The following is a 23,839-nucleotide window of genomic DNA, read 5'->3' on the forward strand; positions in this document are numbered from 1 at the left end:
TTTATCAGCTACCAATCATATTTATTTCATAATTAATCATAATTTTGAATATGTTTGTTACTGCAGTTCAGAATATATTCAGTAAGCAGCAACAGTGTATGTACTCAGACTGAAGCCCAGCTGCTCGTGCATTGTATGTTAACCATGATTGTAGCTGTCTCATTCAAATACAGTTTTATTAGTCACCTGGAGACTAAGGGTGTAACAAATTAGAATGTTCATTTTATTTAGTAGAGCTACGTGTGAGAGTAGTTAATTTTGTTATTGTTTAACATTGAAACACAGAAATAAGTGCAGAATTGAACCTGTTGTAATGCAGTGAAAATCAAATGTAAAGGTAATTATCATATGCCTGTGCCAGCAGAATCCTCCTATTCAGATAACCATGTGGAAAGTAACTGGTATGTTTTTTTTTTGCTTTATGTTTTATTTAACAATGATTTTGCTTAGATTCAGAGTTGAGGTCCATCTCAAAATTACTAGAAGAAATTGTTATTATTGTTCATTTTTTTTATTATTATCATCTGTGTTAGTACTTCTGCTGATGCATGATGCAATTTTGACACAGACCCTAACTTGATCTTATTTTTTAATTTTTTTTAACAATAATAAGGGGGCATTCAGGAGATGCCTTTTCAAACTTAAGCGTACTTCTTTTCATCTGTTTTTGGTATCTATGGAGCATCGTGCATCGATGAACAGTCCTCCGGCCTGTGCAACATACTTGGCAGTTTTAAACTGCGCGTTTAGGTTAAAACCCGTCAACTTTTCCGCTGAGCGCCACAAAAAAGCCCCACACGTTACAGCTAACTGAAAAGCTAGTTTCAAACACCCAGAGCCACACAACATTTGGTACAAAGATTAACACAAACTTTTTCGCAAGTCAGTGTTTTGCGCTTGTTAATCATATGCGTTGACTTGCCCCTTAAGCAGCATGTGCTGCTTCTTTTTAGTGGTCTGAATGCTCCCTAACAGCGCAGCTCAGTAAAAGTTGTTGTAGTATATTTTAGTAAAAAGTGGCCATGGTATACTGTCATCTTTTTATTTGACCGTGAAAATGTAATTAATCTAGTAATAAAGAACAGAACTGCGAATGTCACATGAACTTCACCATCTAATAGCAAGGTGTCTGTAGTTGCTTAGCTTAGCCTGTGGTCTTAGGATGTGCTCAAATGTGCAGTGCACTATATAAACTGCTTTTTGTACAGGCATAATCTCAGCCCACAGCTCCAAACACATTCAACCTGTGCAGCATGAAGTCGCAATTACAGAACAATCACATCTTTGTTAGGTACAGTAAATGTGGTACTGTTGTCACATCACCCAACATGTTTCAAAGTTCAGATGTGTTCTTGTGTTGGAATACTAGTGTCTTCCTATGGTTTGCATTAAATTAAATCAGTCATTCTGTCACTAGAGGCTGTTACTGCAGTAACTTGGTTAACCGTCACTGGGCACAGACGTAATTGCATAGCTGTGCAATTAATTATGGGATTATGTAAATACGTGTAAATAGACTAATAAAATTGCAACAATCACTCCAGATTTCTGAGGAGTAATTGCTTGTTTAATAAAAGTATCAACTTTGAATTGGCTTTTTTAAAAATTCGGTATAGCCTTTTTTGTTTATACTATGTCAGACATGTTCAGTGATTAATAGAGTGATATCTACATGCATTAGCCTTTCTGCTTGGCACTAGATCTTTATTATGAGTATTGTTTGTTTTCTCTTGCTGTGTGTGTGTGTGTGTGTGTATTGGGGCCGGCTGTGTCCATTTTATTGATCTGTGTCCTCATTAGAGCGTTGCTTCCTCATAAACCTTTCACATTCCCCCTGACTGCAGCGTTCCTCTGTGTGCCACTCTGGCTCATATGTCTCCATCTGTGGGATATTACTGCGCTAATGTTCACAGCTTTACTGAGCCAAATCAGCTTACGATCCTGTTTCATGATCAGGGTCGCACACACACACACACACACAAACACACACTTGCATGTTGTGGTCAAGCCATCTACAGCAGTCCTACATTGAGGCTTTTGTGTTAGCCTTGACGTAAGTGGCCATCATGCAATTTGCTTCCCTTTTTCTGTTTTGAAGGCGCACCGCGGACTAATTGCATTGATCTCTTGTACCCTCTTGTCGAATTATGCCAAGGCGGATGTGGCAAATTCATCTGGAGAGCGCTTGTTAAAACTGACCTTTCCGGCAGCATAGGTGAGCAGTGCGGGCGAGAGTGAGGAGAGGGGGAGGAACGAAGCGATAGAAGCGTTTAAATTGGCTGTCTGGAAAACAAGGGAGGCATGGCATGATGTTTTGAAAGGGCTGCTTTAGGCACACTAGACATTTGAGCAAATGCTGAGATTAGACTAGTTTGTTTCTCCAACACAGAACACAAAACACTGCTGTTTTATACCTAGTGAGAAACATGATTGCAGCAGTTGATGACAGAAGATGTGTTTTTTTTTTGCAGCAAAAAAATGCACCATTTCTTACTCACGGCTGTTGTCATTGGTTATATATTGAGCATGCACAGTCATTACACACTTAAGCAATAACCACTAACCAAATTTGCACAAATCAGCCCAAAAAGCACTAATTCTGCCAAGACTAGGGCTGGCCTGAATGACAATTTACAGGCTTTGAATACTCACTGATACTCAAATAATCATTCTCAAAATCACCTTAAAATGATAATGTTTACATAGACAAAGGGCAAAATAGTCCTAAATAACACTGTCTTATCTTAACGACATTACATATGAACACTCACAAGACACATGGATGTTATGTGATCTTTGTGACTGCATTTGCATTGTGGACATTGTGACCACTGGTTTCCTTCACCACAGTGTAAAGATACTGTAGGTTGGTCATTTTCTCTACAATGCACCATTTCACATCAAACTACCCTGAATGGCTTTGTTTATATCTCAATGACTAAATTATGAAAAAATGTTTTGAAAAAGTTCCCCTTTAATAGTCAGGCTGAAGCCCAGCTGCTTGTACACTGCATGTTGCTATAGAAGCTTTGATTGTAGCCCGCTCATATATTGCATATTAACAAGAACTGTTCTATCTAAAGGCCTTCGCTGGTGGAACTGGTTTTTGTAGCTTGAAAAAAGACAAAGCCTCTGAATGCTAAATATATTGCAGTACTAACAAAACAAATTAATACTCAAGAGGTAGAGCTAATGTAGCTAACGAGTAGTGGAAGTTTCCATTCCACCACTGTGCAAACTGCATGCCTAAATCATCACACTGTTGCCTCTAACTGTATTGAGTTTTTAAGTTAATCTCAAATATGCTTGCTCATGTAGTTGTGTACGACACGGCATGACATACTGCATCTTATAGATAAAACAGTAGTAGGTGAATTTTGCCAATACCTTTGTCCATTTTTAGAGATAACAGGACACCAAACATGTCTTGGCTGATCGACTGTATTTGGACTGAGGGGTAAGTTTTCTACATTAGATTTTTTTCACTGAGCTGTTGCTTTAAATGGGCTGTATAATTAGCTATTAAAGTGTGAACTGTCTCCCACAGTCAGAAATAAACTGATAAACTAATAACTCACCATATTAATCTGAGAACATGAATGTCTGCTGTAGTATCAAAGTAGGAAGGTAATGTGACAAAAGAGCAGCAGCCTCTTTCTGGTTTCTGGTGTTGTATCTGCCCTGACAGTACCAGCAGCAGCAGCAGTGTGCGGTGTAATGAGGATAATTGTATGACCTCGGTGCTGGCTCTGCAGGGCTTGGCCACTAGCTGCTGTGGGCCTGCCCAGAGTGCAGGGGGCAGCATGAGGGGGCTGCTGCACTATTAATTAGCGCTACAGCCCCTTTGCTGCTTCATGCCTATGCTCCATACAGAGCAGTCTGACTTCAGAGTGCAAAAGCTGTAGTGTCATATAAGTGTCATATAAGAGTTTACAGGAACATTGATCTACTCAGTTTTTGGTGTTTGTGGTTGTTAGAGAAGAAAGCAATGGTTTGACCAAAGAATAAGTGTCCATTATTTCTCATACTCCAAAGTTCCAGGGCTGCCAACTTTTTCAGGTCAGGCTGGGGGGCAGTGTTTGGGAGTCACCTATTGGGTCGGATTAGGGGGTTGGTTTGATTTGGTTTGTTGTTGTTGTTTGTAGAAATATAGCAATTTTAGATGTCTGTTTACACAGCCACTGAAATTACATCTGGATTATTACTTATGAAAGTTGTAAGTTGCATCTTGTTTCTACATCAACACTACATATATTCATTTAACATAGAACCAATAATTTCTATATATTTTGATATATATAATATTTAATACAAATACAGTTTTGCTTAACTGACACTATTCAAACCTTTAGAGGAGCAAAGACTGAAATTTGGTATTTCTGCTTTTGTTCAGCATTGGTAATTTGTTGTCAGCTCTCTACTGAACTGGTCAGCCTGCTCCACAGTCCAATTACAGAGAATATAGACCGGTTAAAAAGAGTTAAACACAGTGACAACAACGGTTATCCAACATAGCACAATTATAAGGCGTACATGCTTGAAATCACAAGCATATTAAAGTTCTGTTGGTTGTTATTACTCCTGTTTTTCAAAGTTTTTATTCTTTTTTTTGTGTGCTCCAGATTTTTTGTGCTTTGATCGAAGAAAACATGCAAGGAAACATGAGGGGGGATGAACGTAATATGTGCGAAAAAGGTCGAGTGCCTGTGCTCCAGTGATGGTGAAAGTTTGTTTGAAAGAGTAAAGCTGTGCGAGAGAAGATAAAGGTTTGTCACCTATAGCGAGGTTCACCCACCCTCAAATTTGTCGTGCTCACCCAAAACAGTCTTGCTGCCGCTACTATGTGTAACACGCACAGACCGGCAGTGACTTACTAGCTAGCTGTCTCTTTCTCTTGTATTTAAGTAAAGCGCTGTAGCCAGTCCAGAGTGTTTTTTAATCAGTGACAACTAAGTAGTAGTAATACTTTATGCGTGTTCAGATGTATCGGCAGGTTGGTTTATAAAAATGCATCAAAATGTTGAGTGTGGCATGAGAACGTCCAAAGCATGAGAGTTGGCAGGCCTGGGTTTTCTTCATGAATCGGTGCTTCAGTAAATGATGGCAGCAGTAGTGACCTCAGTATTGTTAGAATTCTTCACTCTAGTGAAGCTGAAGCTGTGGCTCTTTGGTTTTCATTAAATTGTTCCTCTGCTCCCAGTAGTTGATGGGGATATTAAATAGCTTGACCCCTCTTTTAGCTCAGACCCCCCCGCCCCACACACACACACACTGCTAAGTCTATAAGATGTGTTCGTAGTCCTGTTTGAATGGCATGTGTCTACAGTGCACCATGCAAATGGTGCCATCTTTGGAGCTTTTAGCTGGTGTGCTGTTAACAGGGAAATGACATCCTGTAATTATATGTGTTTTTTCCCCATCACGTTTGCACGACAATAAAATCTGTTACATTTGTACGTCTCTTTTTACATCCTCTCTCTGTGATTTGTGTGCCATTAGAGTGCATCAGAGCATAAAAGCCTCTGTTTTTTTTTTAGAGCGAGTATGTGCAAACAAGACGCACAAACACAGTGGACCTCTGATTTAGAATTGATTTATAGATGCAGTTTGGGAGACTTTGGCCCAGCTGTGCTAACCTTGAAAAGTTTTGCTAATCTGCTTTCACTAATGGTCAGCCGATGTTATATACATTAAACAACGTTTTTTCATAGTTTTTGTTTTGTCAAAGAGTTTTGCCAGTACTAAATGCTGTAGTTAGCATTCTAAGCATATGCAGAGGACACACGGTTGGCTTCAAAAAGTGAGTTGATTTATAGGTGCAATTTGAGTGGCTCCTGTGCCAGCTGTGCTCATTTTTTTGTGTGCATGAGAAACTTTTGACAGTGGTGTTTCAGGAAAGAAGTTATGTTTTCTCACTGCATTTTGTGCTGTTATTTTAACCCAGATAGCAAACTGTTAAGTTGACTGAAGCAATGTCCTCATCTAATTTTGATCCTTAATTACTTTTCCACTCTGAATTAATATTGAAATAACATTGAAAATGTAACAAAATTTTGACATAACAAAAAGCCCACCTCAGTCTTTTTTCAACCCTTAAAAATCCTATTATTGCAGTAAAACACTGTCAAAGCCATCCTGCTGTTCTACCACCATACTTCACAGTGGGGATGAGGTAGTTTTCTGCATGGCTATCTTTGTGTCCACACCAAACTCACCTCTAATGTTTGTTGCAAAACCTCTATTTTGACCTCACCTGACCATACAACATGGCCCCACTGAAAGTTCATATTTCTTGCTTTTGTATGTGCTAAAGTAGGAACGTAGTAACAATTAGCTGCAGTGTGAAGCAGGTCATGACTTAGGCAAACCGTCATGAATGCTCTCTGGCTAAAGAAAACAGTGAGGGCAGAGCCACTGAGTAATCTATATAGTTCACCCCTTTATAGCAAGATACTAATGAGGGATGAGGGGTCCATTTAGTTCACAGTCTTAGTAACAGTTAGCTGCAGTGTAAGCTAGTCAGCAGTTGGCATTTCTTTAAGGTTGATGAATACATGAGTGCATTTCCAGTACCAAAACTTGCAATACTTCCTTTTAATTATTTGCTCTTTAATGGGCCAAACTGGCATTTCAAATTCTTAAATGAAAAATTTGTTGCCTATTTAAATAACATGAATTAAATAAAGTGCTACAATGAGAGTAATTAGCACAATGAGTCACGCATAATTATGCTACAACATTTTGGTGTAGGTGTAGCAGCAACATTCAAATACCGTGTGAGTGCACTCGCACAGTAAAAATGGTGGTGTTAATTAATTTTAACACTGCTTTGGAGCATATATGGTCCCGCTCCACAGACTGTACAGAATACACTGATAGAGTGTTGAGTTTCAAGTGTTAACCAGACACTGAATTGAGTTTAAGTAACACTCAGCAGTCTAACACTGCTTTAAACTGACACTCAAATTGGGTAATGTTAAATCAACTCAGCACACTAGCCAATGAGAAGCCCTGAGTGCCACAGTATTGTAACGCTCAATCAGTTCTGAGACAGATTCCGATCTTGGCCGCTTCTGATATGCATATATAAATAGTTTTGCAGTCATAGCTCTTTGAAACAAACAAAAAAATAGCATTTCTATTGTTTTGTCATTTCAACTGAAGAAGTCAGAAGTGCAGACTCCTGTTGATACAGAATGTGAATCGAACATCAGTGTAATACATTATGCAACTGACTGTGTAATGGCTTATGCAATTACATACTTATATTTAAATTATTTAAAAGCAGTAATAATTCTCAGATTGTAAGGATCAAAGGACCCTGTCTAAGTTTTTCTCGAGTGATTCTGCACTGCGTCTCGGTTGACATTAGGATTTGACTGAGTAGCTGTACTCTGAATTATATAAGAAATATAACTGAGACAAAAAGGCTTTTTTATTGTCTGTTCATGTTGTCCCCTGAGCATCCTGGTGAAGAGCGCAGCATCGCTTTAACCATGACACCAGAGATTAGCCACCCACCTGCAGCGCTTGTAGGCAGAAGCAGAGGAGAGGTTGAGTTAGCCATTGATTAGCACACAGGGAGCCATAAAGCTGAGGCAGTGCAATATCTGATAAAGCCTAATGGAGGATGGGCATTTTAAAGCACCCCATTCTTCTTTGTCGGGGTACATAATGCTGGCTTGCATACTTGCTTCATTTACATTAAACCTTGCTTACTCCACATGCAGCTTATTATGGAGATGCAGCCCTACTTTTCATATGAACCCCGCTGTGCTGTTGCCACTTGAGGTGGTCATATGGGAAGCGACTGCCTTTAAAGTCACCTGGAAATCAAAATGGACCTTTTTTACCTTGTTAGTTGATGTTCTTGGTCACATTAAGCACAATCTATTGTGGCATATCATTCAAAAGACAATTTTTTTGTTTTGCCCTGTCCACATTTTAAAAAGTAAAGAAAATACACATTTGTTCTATTATTCTGATTTTTGGCAGACTTGGATGTGTGGACAGACTTGTAGTATGGACTTTGCATTGGATGATTGCGTAAGGCAAAGGCCAAGTAAATGACCTATCCATGCTCCACCCACAAATGCATTCCTTTATGCCAACTGTTGCAAGGTTGGACAAGCCTTACAGAACATCCATATTTGATGTAGACTTACTGTTTCAGAATCTGACCAAATGGGCTACAGGTCAAATATTATCTTATAGAAGTTATCTAGTGTAATGAGGTCATTTCCTGCTTTTGTAGGTGCATAGGTGCGTAGAAACATAGTAACAATTAGCACCAGCGTGAAGCAGGTCATTACTTAACACCTGGAATGACACAGTTATTGTAGGTGTTGTTGTGAGTAAAAGTTTCTCAAACAATTTTATAGCATTGTTGGAACTGACTGTTATATAATATATTAAAATTTTCAGTCATTGAAAAAAACATTCCTTTGATGAAAACAGATTCCTAATTTCTTACTAGGAATCTGCATTTGTAAGTAAGAGATATTTTATCTTAATTTCAATTTGATAAAATGTTACACTCCCCAAAATCCCATCTAATATTATATTGCAGTTGTAGCATACTTTGTTTACCTCACAGCCCTTGTTACAAAAATATTGTCAATTGGCAAAAGTACTGTTCCATGTGACACATTTACAATGACCTAATGAGCTGAATAGCATGTTGGAAAATGTGTTTGTTGTTTCTATTTCTTCAAATAAACTATATGTGTGATTTAATGGTTATTGTTGTGCTTGTGCAGGACTTTGAGCTGAACAGTGAATTGAAGATGGGTGTAATTGGCCTTCTGGAGGAGGTGCTGAGAGATCCAGACCTGCTCCCTCAGGAGCGAAAAGCCACCGCAAACATACTAAAGTAGGTCCCTTGCATACTGCAAATGTTTTTCTTTCCAGCTGTAAAGAGTAAGACTCCCTTGAAGTCACCCTTGAAGAAGTCTTGCTTTGGTGTCTCTCTCTAAGTTTCAGCTTCAGTTTTTCTCCCTGTTTGCCAGTGCCCTTTCTCAAGACGATCAGGAGGATGCTCAGCTGAAGATAGAGGACATCCTGCAGATGGTGAGCTGCACTCTTTTCACTGTGTTATTAAGTTATGTGATTAAATGTACATTTTCTTAACCTTTTTACCTTTCTGTAGCCTTTTCATTCGGTGTAGACACCAGCATCTACACTTTAAGAGAAAGTTGTTAACTGCTCTGGCGGTGGTGACGCAAAGGGCCTTGTGTTGTTAATAGTACATCAAATGTGTTGAAAGGATCCAGCAATATTACTGGCAAAGATAAGATGTCCACAATGCTGCCTCAGCCTCTGCTGTTTGCGTTGGATGCAATGTAGTAGTTTGTGAATGAGCGTCAGACCAGTTGAAGTCATTAAAAGCTTGTTTTCCTAATCAGAAACATTTGTTCAGTCAGAGTAACAATAAGAGGTGACTGACGTCTGAGGTATTTTACTATATAGTGGGGTGATTTTGTTTTATGTCTTATGGGTTTGTTTTGTATCGAGGGCCAACTGCCTGTTGACTAAATCTTTTTCATCACCTAAAAAAATAGATATTTAAAGTGATAACATACTCCTAAATCTGTGTGTTGTAGTTTTTCAGTTCCTTCAGTGAAATTAAGACCTGTCTCCAAACATTACTGGAGGAGTCTGTGAGCCTGTTAGCTATCAGCAAAATATAGTTACAGGAAATAACCAGTTACAAAGAGACAACTAACAGCATCTAGAGGTCTTATTTTTTAAATAATAATTTCAAAAAAGTTCTATAAATACTTATGTGTGACTGGGAAATAATTAAGAACACAGGAGAGAAGTTTGTGATTTGGTTACAGCAAATGCAGTAGATCGAGCTGAGAGACTGGAGAATAGTCTTTAGGGAGAGAAATAGAGGGAGTGTGAAATAATAATGATAATAAATTTACACAGAGTGCATATTATGAACATATTATTAGAATTTGTCACTGTATTGTCTTGTTTTATTTAATATTGTTTTATTTAATGACATGATTAAACAATAAATACTTTTCTACATGTAGCCCCCCCAGTATAGCATATAAGTTGTAATAGATAAGTTGAAAAGGTGACAGCAGCATCAAACGGGATTGTATATGACAGAAAAAAATGTATACAGAATTACAAGTGGTTTAACCTTAAATAGCACACAGTTCTGTGCAAGTCCAAGTCAGTCCAAGGCACCAGGGTACGTTACACTTTTCTTGGCAATAAGTGTATTTATGCTTGTACAAACACCATATATCATTAGAATAATTCCAGAAAAGTTATGACAAGTAAAATGAAGAAGAAATATTCAAGTTTCTGCACTAGTTTTAGGTAAATATTCAGATTTAAGCAAATTTGTGACATTGGCCAAGTTAAGGCCTTTGTACAAAGAAATCAGACCTTTTTTAGTCTTACTTTTAGTCCACTGAAGCTTGTGTTCAGACGACTCAGGTTGATTTAATCTGCTCATCAGAGGCTTTTGTCAGCTCAAGTGCAGGCTGTCATTAAAGCAAAAGGGGGACATAGGAGATAGTAAGAGATTCTGAAATTCCTGTGAATGTTTCAGAGATTTCACTTTAATTGTTATGCTGATAACATAATTTGTAGTAGAAAAAAACTTTGTATTAAATTAGAAAAGAATGCAAAATTAAAGCATTTTCACTAGTGTTTGCAGACATTTGGACTCCACTGTATATAAAATAAAAAGTAAGAGTTTCTTGTTTTAAAAAAATAGTTTTTTGTGACTTACTTTGAAGAACAAAGTTAGGTTCCAGATTTCTCCTGCATGCCCCAAACCATTGCATGGATTTCATAAATTACATCGCCAGCACACTTTATTTAACTTAATGAAGATTGTTTAGCCAAACCAGGTATTGGATTATACTACTAATTATACTGGGCTGCCATGAGAACAGGTTTGAAAATGGTTAAACAAACACATTTTCTCAGGAGTCTAAAACTTGCACAGTACTATATATGCACTCAAATGCAGCTGAATACACATATGATATAACTTCTATAAAGTCTGTAGTCTGTAATGAGTTACAGATGCGCACCATCTGTCGTAAAGGGTTAAAGTTCACATTCCTCCCAGTAGACTTTGACTCAGTGAAAGTCATGAAAGTCGTCCAATACATTATCGATGAATGATTATGTAGCTTAAGAGAAAAATGAGGGCAACATTGAGAGTATCCAAGTGTTCACTTACCCCCATAGTGCAGCCTGAGACGCAGTGTCAGGCTGAATTAGCAATTCAGACAGCAGATCTCGCAGAGCAGCAGGGCCATAATTACAACTTTAGGCAGCGAGACAGAGCCTGTTGCTGCTGCTTTCTTCCATCGTCCTCAAGTTGCGCAGCAAAGGCAGCGCTCCCTTTGGGACAGTTCCCAGCAGCACAAAAGATTTTTTTCTCCCTGTTTTCTTTTTCTGAGTCTGCTTAACTCAGTATTACAGTTCAAAGCCTTCCTGCTAAGCTTGCTTCAGTGGCAAAACAACTATCAATGTATCAGCACAAATGTAGGCTATACCTATATATCTATGTTATGTGAGCTGCTTATGTGTTATGCAATTAGCTCCAGTTCAATATCTCTCATAAATATGTAAGACTTTGCTCTTTTAAACTCATAGCATAATATCAAAGCGTTATAGGAAGTGATTATCATGCTTTCATCTTTTTCCATTGCTTTCATGAAACACTGTGCAGACACAGGGCAAAGGCAGAAATATGCGCGCTCACGCTGATCTGTAGCGCAGTGAGCTCTGGCACTAGCAAATCGGGATTACTGATTACAAACACAGCATGTACTGTCACAACTTGGTGTGTGTTTGTGAGTGTGTTTATGCAGGTATATGCACTGAACTGCAGTGTGGGGACTCCCTCATGCCATGCTTGCATTCTCACCTTCTGTGTTAATTGAAATTTTTCTATGCAGAACACAAACCCACATACACGGATGGTTAATTGGTGTAATTTAATTATACATTTGCCTTCATTTTATTGCGTTGTATAATTTTATGACATTGTATGATTACAGTGTTACAGCTCAGTGTGTACAGCTCAGTGTGCTCCTGTGTAGATAACTGAATTAATTTCAAGCACCAGGTGTAATGTCAGGTTTTTAGCAAATGGTTATTGGACAAATATCTGCAGTATTTTAAAGGCAAAGTACACTCTTGATATGGAGGTTCCTTAAGGGTTCTTTAGTGAAGGCAAGGGTTACATATGGATCATACAGCCAAATTGGATCAAAACATTGAGTTCAAAACACATTTGGGACTTTTAACTGACCTGGACTTTAGACTAAAACCCTTTTGCTTTGAGTGACCCTATATCTTAATTATGTTTGCTTTACTAAAACAAATGATTGAACATTTTGTCACAACCACAACAGTCATAACACTACCAAAACTTTACCAGATGTTCAGTAGTGACTGTCTCGGTTGTGACAGTTTTAGCTAATTTTGAGCAGAAATTAAAAAACTTTAGCCACTACATGACTAACAAACACAGCTTTGAACAGTTGTACACACATGAAATCATATATTTATTAAAAGATTTTAAAAAATTGCTTGGTTGCAGAAAATGTGAGTTTCAGTAGTGACAGTTCTTAATTTTCCACACTCATTTTCAGACTTTGGGACACATTTACTTCAAAATAATGGGATGTAATAATGGGTGCTTACCATGTGGCCATGAGCGACAGGGATGCAGTCTCACTTCCTGCTCTAAAATGCAGGGGTGTGGTCAAAATAAGAAAACATGGAACAGCATTTTTAATAAAAGTTTTTTTTATTTAAATTCTTTCAAAATGCAGTTGAAAGACTAAAATCTATAAATTAATCTGTATAATCTAATAAAAGAGCTTTAAAAAAATGTCTGTGTGTTCAAAAAGTATGTACTATTTTCACAAGTTGAAATTGAGGGTTAAGGTTTGGGACAGCCACTTCCAAATTGAAAGAACCCTATAAATGATTTTGTACATATTTAGGTTAATATTATCGCGATCAATGACTTGAATTTAAATAAATCATAACATAATTCTTGTAAAGAATCAAAAGGGATAGTTCTAGTTCTGAAATCTGATTGGCTGAGCAATTGAGTTATTGTTCTCTGGAAAAGTGCTCTCATATGCTACTATTTTTAGATAACCAGTTACCTGTTGCACCATACAGTTGTACAGTTAAAAAACTTGAACAGTGTAACTGACTATTAAATAGGAGCTGATTTTTATTGAATATTAAATACATTTAAATAATTTTTTTTATCCCTTTGGACAATTGTTTGTTTGTCGGTTAATAGAACAGTTATTTACATCCCTAATGACAAAAACTGTTTGACTGCTTAACTTGTCCCTTGTATATTAAAATGATTTTTCTCTGTGATGGAGAACCTGTCAATCTTTAATGAGTCTGTTGTTGTATATAGCACCAAACAGGGTTCTACTATTGCTATAGGTCACAGAACCTTTTTGGTACTATATGTAACTCTATGTACTGAAAGTGTAGCTTAATCTACAGATTTTTTTGTTGTGCATGTGCATATAGGCTTATAGGTTAAACTTAGAACTGAGCACATGGGTACTGTGAAGTATCTGAGTGTGTTCTGTGGGTGTTTGTACACTGTGTGTGGGTCTGCAAGTGTGTGTTGGCTTATACTTTGTGTGTGTGTGTGTGTGTGTGTATTTGTGTGTGCTCTTCTTTTGTAGGCTGAATGCCCGAAGGCAGAGTGCTTTGAATCACTCTCAGCAATGGAGTTAGCTGAGCAGATCACTCTCCTCGACCACATCATTTTCAGGAGCATTCCTTATGAGTGAGTGACCAATGATAAGACCCCTGAAAAAGATATAGTTTTTATCACAAAACAGTAGAGATGGTACAGTTACCAGTTTTAATGATATACAGCCATATAAATTATTTTAATTAGTTGTAATGGGCAGAGGGGTTAGATGTAACAGTCACTTAAACTCTAGTAAATTCATGTAAACACAATTCAATACAGAATTCTATGTTGTTTGAACCAGACGATATTTCCAACCTAAATACATAAAAATATCTAAATATGAAGAGTGAAAATAGGCTGGCAAATTTATGTATGACTACAAATAGAAAAGCAAATATATACACACTAAAATCGAAGTTTATTTTATTTAGATGACATCTGTATTATGATTTTAATGAATCTGAAAAAAAAATGTAAATATGGAGTTCTCTCATTTTTTATTTTGAGCGTCTTGAGCACCGTGTGGAGGCTGTACTTTAGCCTGGCTAGCTCTCGCTGTAGGTTGTTATATGCTTTAAAATGGTGCTACATTACAGCCACCAACAGGGTGATTAAAATAATGCATGGATTATGTGACTAAAAACACTGAAAAAGTTACTTTTATTGAAACGGTCTTTGGAATGAATCTGGGTAAATATGTTTGATTGCTGTTAAAATTGGCAGATGATGTTGGTATCTGTCTGTCTGTCTTTCTGTCTCAGGGAGTTTCTGGGCCAGGGCTGGATGAAGATGGACAAAACTGAGCGAACCCCCTACATCATGAAGACTAGCCAGCATTTCAATGATGTGAGGCCAATGAGAGACTGCAGTTTGTTCTAGAGTAAACTAAGTTTTAAGGTATTGAGTAAATGTATGGTACATGCATTATTATAAGGATGCATTTCTTTTGATCTCTTGCTGTAGATGAGTAACCTGGTAGCATCTCAGATTATGAGCCACACAGACGTAGGCTCCAGGGCCAGCTCCATAGAGAAATGGGTGGCGGTGGCTGACATTTGCCGCTGCTTGAACAATTACAACGGTGTGCTGGAGATTACCTCTGCCCTGAACCGCAGCGCCATCTACAGGCTAAAGAAGACATGGGCTAAAATCAGCAAACAGGTGAGGGGCTTCACTTAAAACATGGTAATGTTGCTCTGTGATGTGTCTGCCTGCATGATCAATGTGATGGTCTGGCTTTCCCCCAGTAAAAGTCATGAAGCAAATTTTTATAAGTTTATTACAGACTGTGTTTATCATAGTTATTACAGTTGTAATACTACAAGCGATGATTGTGGAACAGCTAGTGCTGAGCAAAGCAGAAAAATACATGACATCTACATAAGCCAACAAGTGTCAGTGGTCATAAATCTTGCTGAGGTGAAAATACATCAAAATTGAAAAGCTTTTCGTAAAGTGTTACTAAATTTGATAAATATTTTAGAAAAAATACCTCAATAGTGATAAATGTGATGATAATTATAAAGAAAAAGAAAACACTATTAGTTTTTTGTTGCAGTATTTATAAAAAATGATTGTAAAACAGTTAATAAGTGGTAAATAAATGCCGTGCGTTTGGTTCATTAGGTGCTGCGTTTGTAAGTTTCAGTAACAGGCGATTGTTTCATAGCATCATCAATAGTTTGTGGTATGAATGTGTTGCTGGCTTCTACCTGCGCTTTCCTGACTTTTCCCGCATTTTCCTTTGTACCAATTGGTGGTATTATTTTTTATTCATTATTCTTTTATCTAAATAATCAACCTACCATTTAGAGTTAATTAAAGTGAATGTATGCTCTGTAAAAAAGCTAACTCTGATTGGCTTTTCACAGAGAGAAACAGAGAAAGAGACTTAGCCTGTTCGAGTTTTCATAAGCTATTTTCCATTTGCCTTTTTCCTGAACTAAGGTTACTTACCATGAGTTCAATTTAGCTGCAATAAAATTAGTGACAATATCAAAATAATGATAAGTGAAATGGCAGTATCGGTGAAACTGAGCACCCAGCACTAAGAACAGGTCACAGTAACTAATATCCTGTGTGACGTGAGTTGACCAGGGTATGACACAAATACTGGAGCACTCAAAGGATGCAACATGTTTTTTTGCAGGGAGCAGATTAGGGAATAAAAACACCATAATGCTCTGGACTTAGTTTGGCTGGATTTGTTTCTGACACTATGCCCTTTTTTGGTCTCTGTGCAGACAAAAGCTCTCATGGACAAGCTACAGAAGACAGTGTCATCAGAGGGACGATTTAAAAACCTGAGAGAAACCCTGAAAAAGTGAGACTCTGATAACGACTCTAACTCTTCAGAAACTGGCTTCATTCTATAACACAGTGCCTTATTTCTCTTTTGCTTTTTGTTCATCCTGCAGCTGTAATCCACCCTGTGTCCCTTATCTGGGGATGTACCTAACAGACCTGGCGTTTATTGAGGAGGGAACCCCAAACTTCACTGAAGAGGGTCTGGTGAACTTCTCCAAGATGAGAATGGTGAATTCAGACATTTTTAACTTGCTGTATTGATATCTCTGGAATCTGGTGGTAGTTGGTGCTATAAACACTGTCTTCTCTACCAACAGATATCTCATATCATTCGTGAGATCAGACAGTTTCAGCAGACGCCCTACAGAATAGATCACCAACCGAAGGTGAGAAAAACCCAATAGACGTTCCCTGCCTTCACTTAATGCAGTTACACTGGCCCATCAGCCTGTACACTGGCATCTACTATGTGCAGCAGCTTGAATTAAAAATGCTGGCAATGAGTAAATAACTGGCGATGACGCAATTTTTTCCGGTTTCAGATTTGGATTTTAAACATTGCATTGCAACACTGCATTAACCTACAGATTAACAGACAAAAGAACATATAATCATAAAAAGTTATGATGTGCTTCTGTACGCTTAATAATTTATCCTCCTATTGCTGTTGGCGGTTACGTCATTAGTAATGATAATTGATAGAGATCCATTGGCAGCCATAAATCCATCCATGTTGCCATCCATCCATCCAGCCATGTTTCACAGTGGTGGTATGCTTTAGACTAGTGTTCTCTGTCTTGGTCCTGAGTGCCACTACCTTTCACATTTTCACCTGCTCCCAGCACACCCGATGCAGCTAATTCATTATCAAGCCTTTCCTAAGGTGACCTGGTTGTGTTAGATGAAGGAAAGTTCTATAGCATGCAGGGCAGTGGTACTCCCGCACCAGAATTGAGAAGAATTACTGCTTTAGGTCATTAGCAGTCCCTTCTTTTTCTCGACACTTTTTCCCACCACTCTGGTACAAATGAACATTCACATCAAGTCTATCAGACTTTAATGCAGACCTCTATAAAGGTTTTTATGTACTTTTTAGTGAACTGTAACCTGGCCTTTCCATTCTTGGAGCTCATCTGTGGCTTAGATCTTATGATAAATCCTCTGAGGTCTCTCTTTATGATACGTCTGTTTCTCTTCATGACTGAATGTGTTCTGTGATCTACAGTTATGGTATTTTAGTATTTCTGAGGTCACTAGTGTTTTTTTGCTTCTTAATGATGTACTAAACAGTTGATTTTGACACACACTGTGTGTGTGTATATATATATATATATATATATATATATATATATATATATATATATGCAAACGTTTGTTAGCCTTTTTACATATATCCACCTAATCAGCCTACACTTCAGTGCTGCCCATTCTCACTAAAGTTAGAAGTGAATATAAGTGAGAGGGTTTCAGCCCAGACGTTGTGAACATATACAGTGATGTGCAAAACTTTGGGCACCTCTGGCCAAATGACATATTTTGTTAGTTTTCTAAGTAAATAAGTAACACTAGAGACTTCTGCACATTTTAATGCACAATTACTGTTTATTTGCTGATTTTAACCTATTGGGGAAATGTCACCTGCACAAAAGTTATGGCACATTTTATATTTTGTATTTTATTTTTTCCTATGTTAAATTAAGCAAATAAAGAGAAATATGTATGAAATGTCAGTGCCTGCTTCACTGACACTGACACATCTTTGGTCTTCATGTTCAGGGAAAACAGACTTCAGATACAAAAGCCACATCTGGAATCAATTCTAGACCTTTTTGTTAGCTCTCTTACGCATGAACTACCAATTTAAAGACACAGAGCTGGCCAAAAAACAACTGAGCAGCCAGTTGGCCAATTATTCATCATCTTCTGAAATGGATGAATGTATAAAAAGGGCTATAGTTCCTTTATGGTTCATGCAATGTAAATGTACATTCAGTTGTATTTATATGCGTCCCAGGGGCGTTCCATCCAGGCAATGGCCTGTTAAACTCCTTTAAATCTGCTGCCAGAGGAGTTACAACACACGCATGTCCTCATTGGCCACAATCAAACATGTCAGCTTGTAGAATCTGAGCTTTCTTTGTTCTTCCATGTTTTCTATTGGCACTATTGATGAAAGAAGGAACTAGCCACTATTGATGAAGTTTATCATTGTATGTAGTATATTTGCTTGTTTAAGAAGGTAGTTTGTGAGATGAACTGTATAAAAAAATCTGCGGAATTTCAGATTTTTTTGATCACATTCTTTAAATATAGGCAAAAATAGCCACTTTTAGCATCGGCCTTAAAGGGTTAAACAATAACTTGCCACTACCCTATTACTTTTAGGGAATTTTCACACCTACCTTGTTTGCTGCAGACTGATCAAACTTCTGCATTAGTACACTTAGTTTTGACAAATGTGAATACTTCTCCTATACTTGGGTGCATACCAAAGAACTGAATCATGGACTGGCGAAAATTGCAGGTCTTGATCTGCTTCCAAGTAACCTCTGGTTCAGTTTGCTGTTGGTGGGAACCCAATTTTACAAAGGTCCTCACTAGTTAAGGGAACCCAAGATTAGAGCATGCTTTTGTCTTCTTCTAGCATGCCTTTCAGAGCTGCACTGTCCTCATAATCTGCCTGTATTAACATTTGGGCCATGACAGACACTAAACAGATGAGCAATAAATTAATAGCGCCTCATTTTGACACATGGAACATGGAATGTATTTTTGCCAAAGCATCAGTGACTTGATTGATTAAATTCAAATACACAACTTCAATCCTGGAAGGTCGGTGTCCAGCATAGTTTGGTAGTTCTGCTCAAACACACTCATTAACAAGGCAATTAATAGATGAATTGAATCAGGTGTGTTTGAGGAGGGAAGTCACCAAACTGTGCTGGACACCAGCCCTCCAGGACCGGAGCTGTGCACCCCTGATCCACTCAATCATAAAGAAGCAGAGATTTATTTTAATTGATTTGGCATTAAAAGAGGCAATCGTGAAAGTAACAGATGAGAGCAGTGTAAGCACTTATGTGTATTAATTAACTTTGAATTCACTTTAGCCATTGCTAACTCTATAACTTTGCTAGCATTGCAGACTTTAGAAAAGAAGCTATGTGTGAAAACAGTCTTAGACTGCATTGCAGCTAATAATGAACAAACACAATAATGCACTTCTGCCACTGCTGCCTCTTGTGCATTGCATTTCTGCCTTTATAACTTTGTTATATTCTGTTTTGCTTCATTTTCACATTTTGTTCTGATCCAACTGCACCATATCTAGGTCACTCAGTACCTGCTGGATAAGGCTTTGATCATGGATGAAGACACGCTGTATGACCTGTCTCTGAAGATTGAGCCCAGGCTTCCTGCTTGAACCTCAGCCTCTGCAGCAGGCAGCCCACTTCCAAATGTGCTTCTCTTTCACGAGGACGTGGTTTCTGTCTCGCATTTGGTGCCGGAGTTAGGACGTGGGAGGGGAGAGTTGCCAGTGTGGAGACTAAAGAGTGAATGAGTGAGGAGAGGAGACAGAAAAGTCATCATTTTTTCAGCGCTTCAAGTGAAAATTTCCTCAGTTGAAGTTCCAGTGAAGTGAGGCTGAATGAGACATGAGCTAAGTGCACAGCCACTGTCTTGCAGGTCGAGGGTCAAGTGAGTGTTAACGGTCAAAGCAATGAACAGAGGAATATGTAACTAAGAGAATGAAGAACGTTGATGTGAAAAGAAGAAATGTAGCATGTACAGTAGTAGAACTCTATGCCAGAACTTACACAGTGTGTTGTGGTAAGGATTTGCTGTAGAGGCTCAAGATCTGTTCTCTAATAGGTTAATGATGGTGACTTGGTGCATGAACTAGACTGTGGGTTTTCTCCATGTTTTTTGCCTTCCTTAAGTTCGTCATTAGCCATTCCCAATACATTTGCCACAGGACAGTTACAGCAAACCAAAACAGATTATTATTTTAATGGGTGAGTTTGAAAAGAATCCAGAAGTACAGTAGCTTTTTACAGATTTATCCAGTTAGAGAGGATATTTTATGCAGATTGTGCAGCTTATTTTTCATAATGACCCCCCGAATGTTGTTATAATATTGAAATGATAAAGAAAAGGAATTTATGGAAAATGGGCAATTATTATTATTAAATGCTTATAAGGTGCCTTTTTGCTAGTACATGAAAACCAATGTCGCAACAATCGTTACATAGGATATTTAGCCATTGTAGCAAACTGATATCAGACTTTTCAAACTGATGTCCAATTATATTAAAAGTTATAGAAAGAAATATTTATTCCAGCAGTCTAGACTTGGATTGCAGTCATAGAAGTAAAGCCAGTTAAAGTTGAAGATATACTGATACCTGACAAAGTAAAGGAAAAACCAACATAATATGTCTTAGTAAGATATTGGGCCACCACAACCCACCAGAACAGCTTGCACCTTGGCATAAATTCTACAAGTCTCTGTAACTGTACTGGAGGTAAGGAACACCATTCTTCCTAAAGATATTTCCAAAATTGGTGTTTTGATGATAATGGTAGAGAGCGCTCTCTAACACATTGTTAAAAAAATCTCCCATATGAGTTGAATTGCTTTGAGATCTGCTCAATGCGAAGGCCATAGCATGATTTACCTCGTTTTCATATTTACCAAAACGTTCAGTGACCTCTCATGCACTGTGGCTAGTACATTATCATCTAAGATGAGACATCTTCCTTCAGAATAGAAAAGTTTCATCATCATCAGAATAACTTTGTATAGCTTTGCAGTGACCTTTCTCTCTAAAGGGACAAGTGGAACCAAACAATGCCTGCAAAATGCCCCCACAGCATAACAGAGCCAGCGGACACCCTTCACTGTAGGGCTCAATCATTCATCCTGTACAGATGTCTTGGTATATGCCACACATGCACTCGTCCCCTTGTGGAGCATTGAATGTGCACCACAATTTCCAGCCCTATTTACTGATGTCTCTCCAATAGATCTAAATATAAATGTCATTTTAGTGTTTAACAGTCTTTAGCCAAGTCTGAAACTTACTGCTGTGCTATACATGCTATACTAATGAATGCACTTCTAATGTTAGTGTACTCTTTTTGACATTGTATTTAGTATGGTAGTATGTGGTTTGGTAACTGAAGCTCCTGCCATTAGTGCCCCAATAATGAATCCTTTTTCACGGTCACTTAGGTCTTTTCCTCTTGACAACTTGATCCAAAATCAAGGTCACCATGGTAGGATGTTAAGTGTATCAATACACAGTAAACAGTGCAATGTATAGAAGCATCTGAACTCATTTTGTTGCTCCAGTCATTTATTCTGGTTTTTCCTTTAGTTTGTTGCCCATCTGAATATGATTTTGCAGCAAAGTATGTCCATCAAAAAAAGTAAAAAAGTAAAAGTAAAAAAAAAAGTTTACCCAGAAAATTCTTGAAAAGTAAGTTTAGAATAGGGTCAGCTTGTAGCAGTGAACACAAACAATGCTTTGATCATATTTTGCACTCATAAAGTATCAGAGCTAATACCATATTGAAAGTCAGTAATCCAAGGACGTACCTTTGGCTAATCTTACTGGTGAACTTGTCTCTAAATGCAGAATGGACGCTGAATGATCTTCATCACTGCCAGCCACCTCCTCAATGTAATTGGTTGACTCCTTACACTACAGTATAAGCTCAAACCTTTCTATCAGTTTGCATGCAGAACAAACCATGTTTGCATGCTGGAAAACTACATTGCAAGAGATGTTTTTTTGTGTTGATGTTTCATAGCTGCTGTATAGTATCCTTTTTTCTCAAAACCTCAACAGAATGATTGATTTTTCATTGGACTGCACTTTTTTCCACTCCTAGGGTCATGAAAGCTGGAAATTTGATATGCATTTTGTTGGCAGAGAACTGTCAAAACTGGCCATCAATATATATCTACCACTGTGCTGTATGAAGACAATGATCATTTTGTCTGACAACTTTATTCGGCTAGATTTATTTCTCCTCTTGTGTGGATATATACATTAAAGGTAGTGGTTTGTTTGAGGTGGGAGCAGGTCCGCAATGGGTGGGTTGCACTTTCAGCAATGTAGCGTTGCTTACCTGAGTGTTTAATAGTAGTATTTATTTCTTGATGTATTTATTTGACCCTTTTCTGTATATAATATGTCACTTATGGGTTTTCGTTTTGTGATATTTTTTTAAATGTAATACTTTGGTTTGGCAAGCACTACTAGTGTACTGTTCCACTTTGCAAACTAGGCAAAAGAAATGTAGCATATCAGATTAATTTTCAGTCCCTTTGTCTTTTTTTTTTTAATGAATTCAGTGTCCAGTAGTAATGTGCACAGAGCATTGCTGTTGTGCGCTGCATGTTGTTGCATGTCCAAGCAGGATTCCTCATGTGAAATGCTTTTTGTATGATGTCGATACGATTTGTCCTCTTGCTATATATTTATTTTTTGCTTACTGGTTCTTTCAGAGAATGTATAGCTTCAGCACTCCATGCTTTCATTTCAAATAAAAATGAACAAGTGAATCATGGGGCGTCTGTTCATCCTCAGTGCTATGTGCAGGTGCTTCCACCTAGTGGTTGAAAAAGAAAACTGCATTTTCCCGCTTAATATTTAATTTCAGTTCACACCGTCAATGTAACACATTTTACAATGTCATTTGTATTTTAAAGCGTCATTGAAGCCTCATTAAAACTTAATCATGTGAATACAGACAGTATGTAATGTGCAATGTATCTAATATGAACTTGTCCTAGAGCTGCCCTCAGTGTACCATTCAGATCGAACAGTCTTTTGGCTTTTAGCAGAACTATTTATTCCCAGCCAGGGCAAGAGACACTGGCATTTCTTGGCTCTGTGACAGCAATCCGAGGCAGGACATGTAACGTTTGAACGCGCCCTGCAACCTTTGCTGCCTCAGAGCAGCCTGTGATCTTTAGAAGACGCATGGTAAATGCCACATTGACCCTAGTGCTAAAAATGAACACGTGCTGAGCTTAAAAATTCAGATCTTCTCAAAAATGTATTTGTGAAATTGAGCTAGAGTACTGTGCAAAATCAGAGAGCACCTTTTATTTATCTGATTTCCAATCAAAACAAACATTAAGTTCAAGTTATTCATTTTTCACTGTCTGGAAAAAAGCAAAAAACAGAAAATTACGCAGAAACTTTAACAAAATATAATAATTTTCAGTATTTACTCAGTACATGCCTTGCCTTTATTACAGCTTCCATTATTTTCAGGAGACTTGCTTTCAGTTTTTCAAAGAAATCTACAGGTATATTTTTCCACACCTCCAAAGTTAAGTCTTGGAAGTTGGTTTCATTTTCTACCTCTCACAATTCAAGTAATCCCAATCACATTCAATGATGTTGAGGTCTGGACTATGAGGTGGTCAGTCCACTGTTCAGAGAACACCAGCAGCTTCTTAGATTTGCAGATGTTCTTTTTTGCAATTTTTTTTCTCAGTAACAGCTTCTTGACAACTACACATCCTTTCAGACTCATAGTGTTGAGTTGTCCTCTCACAGTGGAAGGATGGACAGAAACACCTGTGGATTTATTCAGAACTGAAGCAAGAGTCAAGATAACTTGACAGTTTATCTGATGGTGACAGTTTTGGTGGTCTACTAGGTCTTGCATGGTTGTTATGAGTCCTGTTTTCTTTTTTAATCATTTTTGTGATCTCCAGTTTAGCTCTTGTTTTTTCACTTCTTTTACTTTGACATTTCCCTTCATGCAGTTGATTATTGTATG

The 23,839-nt window shown here is 37.8% G+C and overlaps 1 protein-coding gene across 1 annotated transcript in view; it reads left to right on the forward strand.

The window, feature by feature from the left end:
* rasgrf2b (Ras protein-specific guanine nucleotide-releasing factor 2b) overlaps positions 1-22,607 on the forward strand; it is an 88,258-nt gene extending 65,651 nt beyond the window's left edge. The window contains exons 20-28 of the mRNA XM_036598329.1: positions 8,760-8,872; positions 9,009-9,069; positions 13,713-13,816; positions 14,488-14,572; positions 14,690-14,887; positions 15,970-16,049; positions 16,144-16,261; positions 16,351-16,419; positions 19,365-22,607. Of these exons, the coding sequence (XP_036454222.1) occupies positions 8,760-8,872; positions 9,009-9,069; positions 13,713-13,816; positions 14,488-14,572; positions 14,690-14,887; positions 15,970-16,049; positions 16,144-16,261; positions 16,351-16,419; positions 19,365-19,457 (921 nt within the window). The 3' untranslated portion in view covers positions 19,458-22,607. The remainder of the gene's footprint in view (positions 1-8,759; positions 8,873-9,008; positions 9,070-13,712; positions 13,817-14,487; positions 14,573-14,689; positions 14,888-15,969; positions 16,050-16,143; positions 16,262-16,350; positions 16,420-19,364) is intronic.
* The last annotated feature ends 1,232 nt before the right edge of the window (positions 22,608-23,839 follow it).

Source organism: Colossoma macropomum, unplaced genomic scaffold (assembly GCF_904425465.1).
Source record: "Colossoma macropomum unplaced genomic scaffold, Colossoma_macropomum, whole genome shotgun sequence".
Classification (NCBI taxonomy): Eukaryota; Metazoa; Chordata; class Actinopteri; order Characiformes; family Serrasalmidae; genus Colossoma; species Colossoma macropomum.